This window comes from Coniophora puteana (assembly GCF_000271625.1).
Source record: "Coniophora puteana RWD-64-598 SS2 unplaced genomic scaffold CONPUscaffold_22, whole genome shotgun sequence".
NCBI lineage: Eukaryota > Fungi > Basidiomycota > Agaricomycetes > Boletales > Coniophoraceae > Coniophora > Coniophora puteana.
Window position 1 is genome coordinate 206,626 of NW_006913074.1, and position 6,203 is coordinate 212,828.

Below are 6,203 nucleotides of genomic sequence, written 5' to 3' on the forward strand. Positions count from 1 at the left end.
TTATATTTTTCCTTCTCCGGTGAATTCTCTGATGAATTTTCCTTCTCCGTGAAAATTGATTAGCGAACTTTTGCTTTTCGATAGATTTCTGAAATGATATTCTCGGAGGTAATAACGGCATTTGCCCCAAGTGTGACGCGCACTGCCCAAATCACTCATTTTCAAACTCAGCTGCTGTTTGGCCTTAACCGAAGCTAGCCGATGACACCGCCATCGATCACGTGCGAGCGTTCTTGCAGCCGTCGTGGAGAGTGTGAGGTCAACTAAGGTTGCTGATATTGAAATTGTCCGGGCGGGATCGGTATTGTCAACTACGCCCTCAGATTTTGCTAGGTCCCCACCGTTAGTGTTGCCGCATTTGACGAACTGGCCGGAACCAAGCCCACAAAACCTGTAGTTGCACTCATTATCAGTCCGGATAACACACCACGTCGCCATGTAGATGCTAAAAACTGCGAAGATTAACACATTGTTATTCGGTATTGTGGCAAGAAAGTGTACTTCAAGGAGGCGGTTTGGGCTGGTTTCACGAACCGCGGCAACACTACCCACCGCACTAGAAATCACCTCACTAACTCGGAATGACGGCTGTATAGGAGCCTGAGAAAATGGGCCCTTTTGAAAAAAAATTGAGCTCGGGTCAATATAACCAGCTGTGAGATAACCTCAGGTTGTGAACAAGTAAGTAATCATCTATTGACATAACACCTTCCGCACCCACTGAAACAAACCTGGGCGCAACCAGAAGGCACAAGCTCTCAATATTCTGGACCGATGACAGAGTGTTCTCTCGAGGCTCACTTTAATCTTATAGCCGTCGTATCGGCGAATCCGGCTCGGCAATGACGCCGTAATTTTCCTTTATTACCGATATCGGCTCCCACGCAGACTGTACATGACGGTGGTTGGTCCTAGGTCCCAAAATCAACTGATACACGTATAGGAGGGAATCGGTCCACTTTGGCGCTTCGTGGATTTCTTCAGTATTAGCTTGGGTCTCGGGGATGCTTCAAAACCTCATTTCACAGGACGGGCCTGCGACGAAAATGTTCCAGGACTTACGGAAATTTGGCTGTCTCTTCTGGCAGGGGTATAAGTTTCTGTAGGTCATTGCCGTCTCTAGCGCGAACGGTGACCATCATCAGTGCAACGGTGAGAGAAGCTGGAGAGAAGAGTCACGATTCCGGCATCCCTCTGGCAAGCTCAAGCTTTTGCGCTATATTATTCAAAGACATGTACAATAGCATAAGACCCTCATATATATGTTCATTGAGTTTGCGGGAGATATGTGTGAGCGTCGGAGCCATGGGACAAGGAACAATTTCACCCTGTTGCATTGAGGGTGTTGCATTGGGGGTGCAAGGGCGGTTATAAGCTTGGTCCCTGGCCAATCAACTTCCAGCATGCCCGTGGGAAAAACACTGCTCTCTAATTATATGTAGAATATGTAGAATGTAGAACAAGACACGCCGCGCTGCGCTCCGGTCGAAGTTAGCAATATTAATGGGCACGAGCTCACACCATATCATAATCTTCCAGAGGGCTTAGCTGAGGTCAAAAACCCACCATAGTTGCACGAATCACCAGCAAAGTGTCGTTCCACCACGTTCGGGATTTGTTCGGGACAAGCATCGCGGGCCAAGATCATAAAGGAAACACCCATATCAAGACATCAAACAAAGATCAACAAAATCCTACCATATTTTTGAAGATACTAGTTATGTGCAGCAATGACTGACTTAACATGTACCAGATGCCCCCAAGTGTTGTAACATCAGAGTGGCCCATGGATGGAACGCCTCTGAACAGCTATGCGTGCAATCCTGTCAAAGACATCTACCAGTGGGCCCATTTGTAGGTGACATGCAATACAACCTGCAGTCAAATGTGTAGCATTCAATAATTCCATCATCCACAATTCATCTGGGGGATGTCCTCTATCCCGGTAGAAAGTGTTCACTTGCAAAAGACGCATGGGCATATTAAACACTTCAGTCCGAGTTGGCATTCATACCGCTGCCTGAAGAGAAAGTGGATGGTAGTCCTGAGCGATTCACGGGCCCGTCCATCCCTGACTCAATGTTATCTCCTTGTTAGCGGTTCTGACCTTCCAGTGCATTCGCGCACACCAACGAGGCTCGAGGAGTAAACAGAGTTTCTTGCTCCACGAGAGCAGAAACTGGTCTATCGAAATGAAAACGATTGTAACAATGGTTGACCTTCAATATTTTGACGTCGCATGCTTAAGATATAGGGGTGACCCGAAGGCATTGCTGTTATGGAACTGACTGTATGACTGGACGTAACGTACCCGAGTAAGAAAAGCAAACAAAACAAGGTAGACGCAAGGCCTGCAACAAGCGTAAAACCTATAACAAAAGGAAGCGAACAAATGTAGAAACCACAAATAAACTGGAGCCCCAGGCAATCAACTGAGCGGCCCTGGTGTCTAGTAGCATGGGAAGGCGAATCACTGGCAGTAAATCAAGATGGAGCAGAATCGTCATGTCCGAAATCGGACATATTCTCAGTGAGAAAAGGAAGTAAGACTTGATCAGTCCAGCATGGGAGTACGGAGATAAACTCCTCGCAGATGTGTACCATGTTGTCGTTGACGTAAGACTTAAAGGTGAAGCGGAATGCACATGGAGAGGACCACGTGATGCATATCAGGTCATGGAAGGGTGTGCCTGGGAGGTGAGCGCTGAAATCCAAGAACATGTTAATGAGTTCCTCATCACAGGGAACCCGGGTTGCAAAAAACGAAGAGAGATCCTTGATGGTAATAGTGACATTCTTGGTGGCAGAAGGAGGACGCTCTGTCTTTGCTTTGGTGTTGGGCAGACACGCGGCAATGCTAGCTGGGCCTACAACCTCCGTCAGTGGCTCGTTTGGGAAGCCTGGTTGACTGGCAGGCACAGGAATAAGAGGTGCTTCCATCTTGGAGGAGGTCTTGACAGCGTCAACAAATGACACTGGTTTAGAGGGGCAGCTAAAGCCCTTGCTCCCAAATATGTGTTTCCCAAGAGGGGCCGAGGGGGAAGGCTGAGTAGCCGATGCAAATCGATTCTGGGTCGAACGAGCGCTATAGGAGGCAGAAACTCTGGCGTCAATGGCTTGGTTCCAAATATCTACGACAGTCGCCAGGGATTTGGAAAAAGGGTCGAGCAAAGACATAGCCTCCGGACTATCGACGGCCAATGTTATAATATGCTGGCGTTGGGCAACAACGAACGCCAGCACTTGACTCATGGCAGCGTTTACTGCTACCATCGAATCGTTGAAGGCCCCCAGGTCAAGCTCAAGCGCTTGGATGGCGGGGTTAAAGGCGTATTTGGCGGTCGCACCATCAATGGCCACGTCGTCAGTCTCTTCAACTTCTCCCGCCATGGCATCATCAGTCTGCTCTTCAGAGGGATCTTCGTGTATAAATATGTACTGTGCACGAGAGGCCGGAGACGAGATAAGAAACGGATTAGGATCATGAGCATGGAGTACATCGGCTTCGTCGCTGTGCACGAGGTCCGCTCTCATGGATGCCACAAGTTGGATGGACGCGGGGCTGGAGGATAAGCCGGGGGAAGAAGAGGTGTGGGAGGGCTCATGAGAGAGTTGGGCGCCATGGGACATCTGAGACCAGTGGTTCGAATAGTCGTCGAGAGGCTGGGAAGTAGGAACTGGAGAGGAGTGAGAGAGAGAGTCGACCGAGGTGGCAAAAGTAGGCAAGCTGGGTGTAGGGATTGGCGACGACAAGCCGGGGAGAGAAGAGGTGTGAGGGGCCCCATGAGTAAGCTGGGTGCCGTGGGACATCTGAGAGCAGCAGTTCGGATAGTCGTCGAGAGGCTGGGAAGTAGGAACTGGAGAGCATTGAGAAAGGTGGTTGACAGGGATAGCAAAATCAGGCAAGATGGGTGCAGGGCTCGAAGGCGAGTCATGGGGAGAAGGGAGGCCAAGGACCCCGCGGATCAGCTGGGTACCATGGGACGTCTGAGACGATTGTGAAACAGGAACTGAGAAGAGATTGAAAGACATAACGAAGGCAAACGAGATAAGTTTTCTGAACAAGAGAGAGGAAGCACAAAACCAAAAGGAAAAAGTGCAAAGGGGGTATAAAAAGAGACGATGGGCGAGGAAATGGGGGAAGATGGATTGGGGGTTCCGATAAAGATGGAAAATGCTATCTGGCACTGGAAACAATTTAAGGTAAAAAGTGTGATGTTACTGTAAACTTATTGTAAATAATAGGGTGAGCCCGTGGGAACGGTTCAAACTGCCCGTTACTCCTAGGGTAACTGGGATTGAGGGAGGCACTATTTTTGCGTTTTGCACCTCAGGAAGTACTTTGTGGCATCAGTAGTAAAGCTGTAAGACTAGTAGTTTTGTCGTGAAAGGCTGGTCTATGAGACCCCTGCCTGGATGCGTTTCCGTACCTGGTAATTTGCGGATACCCTCCTGATTGTCGCTATCTTGCTGCATCCTCTATCCACTGGCATCCCACCAGGATGGATGGGTTCATTGAGCAAGGTAGACGACCCATTCGCCATGGCCATGTGCTGATGCATTCAACACATTAGTTTATTCTACGAACTGAAGATGGCAGCATGCTCGAAACAGCGTTGAAACATGGATGTAGCCCTATTTATCTGACGATGGTAGCATGCTCGAAAGAACACAACGCGTGAATTGACAATGTAATGCCTCCTTCTGTCTAAAGAAGACGCCGCTCGCTGCAAGAACTTCTCCTAGATAGGGTTTTACTGTATTTTTTCGACCGTTTGCTCGTCCCATGTCCCACGGACCGGGCAAACGAACATTTGTGGCGGGACTGTCCCACCTCTACAGCCACTTACGAACAAAAAAGCGGGACATTCGGGAAAATAGGGCGAAAAATGAAGATAAATTCGAAACAATTCCTCTGGTGCAGTCCTGGCCATTCTAATGACCTAAGAACTCGTCATACCGCTTGTTAGACATGTATGAGAGTTGCATTGATACCGGCGTCATCAGCCATTCCGGGACCAGCCTCTGATTCATACGTAGCATCAAGATGGAGGATCTGGGCCGTGAGGTCACCGGGCTAGATCCACGAGTCGTCAAAATCCTCGCGAGCCTCAACTGAGTCATAATGTTAGAAGATCACGGAGAAACAACAAGCCAAGAGGTAACATATCTTGTCTCTGCTACATTGAGCGACATGCCAGTGATGGACATGTTGACGTGACTGAGAGTCAGTAGCGTGACATTGGGAGCTAGCCAAGCCAGAGATAGGAGCTAGAATGCCAATTCCTTTAGCAAGTTGAGGGCTTAATGGACAACTTACCATCATTTCAAGCATTCAGTTGTGCTGATGACCCCATCGTATCCAAGTTGCACCTCGTGATTCAAAGATTGGATGGAATGAAGAGATGAACGACCAGTTCCGAGGCTGATGTGTCCCTGGATGGAGTAGGCAAATTAGCCCCTGACGAAAATATTTCCCATGCTAGTGTTGCCGCATTTGGCGAACTAGCGAAACCAAGCCCACAAAACTTGTACTTGCAATTATTGTCAGTCCGGATAACACACCACGACGCCATGTAGAGGCTAAAACTGCGAAGATTAACACCTCGTTAGTCGGTATTGTGGCCAGAAAGTGTATTTCAAGGAGACGGTTCGGGCTGGTTTCACGAACCGCGGCATTACTACACCGCCGGTTGAGCTAGGAGTGCCTGGGATATGATTAGGCGCGTATCCAAGGCATATCGCCCGGATTGTTTGGTGAGCACATTTCAGCGGGGTTTGTCGGCTGAAGAGTGGGAGGTAAAAAAAAAGATTCTCATCGTTTGCGAAAGAATACATCCACGCTGATTCGAGACCGGCATCGTTGCTGTGAACGCGGTTACTTACCCATTGCGCCATTGCGCTGTTAAGAGCATAGCTGCTGGATAGCTTTATATCTAGCTACTTGTGGACTTGGTAAAATTTCGTTGTCTTCGCTTCTCCCTAATGTCAGCTATTCAAACCATAGTAGTAGTGTGATTGGAAGACTTCAGTGAGCATCTTAGGATCAAGCAAGTATAAAATGTTAGTGTTTTAATGCAAAAGAAATGAAAGGTACCAATACATTAATCAAAGCCCAAACAATGAGTGAACAAAGGTAGCAAAATTCTACTAAGTCCACAAATAGCTAGATATAAAGCTATCCAGCAGCTATGCTCTTAACA

General features: G+C 48.3%; 1 protein-coding gene across 1 annotated transcript; it reads right to left on the reverse strand.

The window, feature by feature from the left end:
- Nucleotides 1-2,147: 2,147 nt before the first annotated feature.
- Nucleotides 2,148-4,550, reverse strand: CONPUDRAFT_147901 (uncharacterized protein; the record flags this gene model as incomplete). The annotated part of the gene is made up of 2 exons (XM_007777510.1): nucleotides 2,148-3,987; nucleotides 4,431-4,550. 2 exons carry the CDS (start codon nucleotides 4,548-4,550, stop codon nucleotides 2,485-2,487), a joined length of 1,623 nt encoding a protein of 540 aa, XP_007775700.1. The 3' UTR covers nucleotides 2,148-2,484.
- Between the last annotated feature and the right edge of the window lie 1,653 nt (nucleotides 4,551-6,203).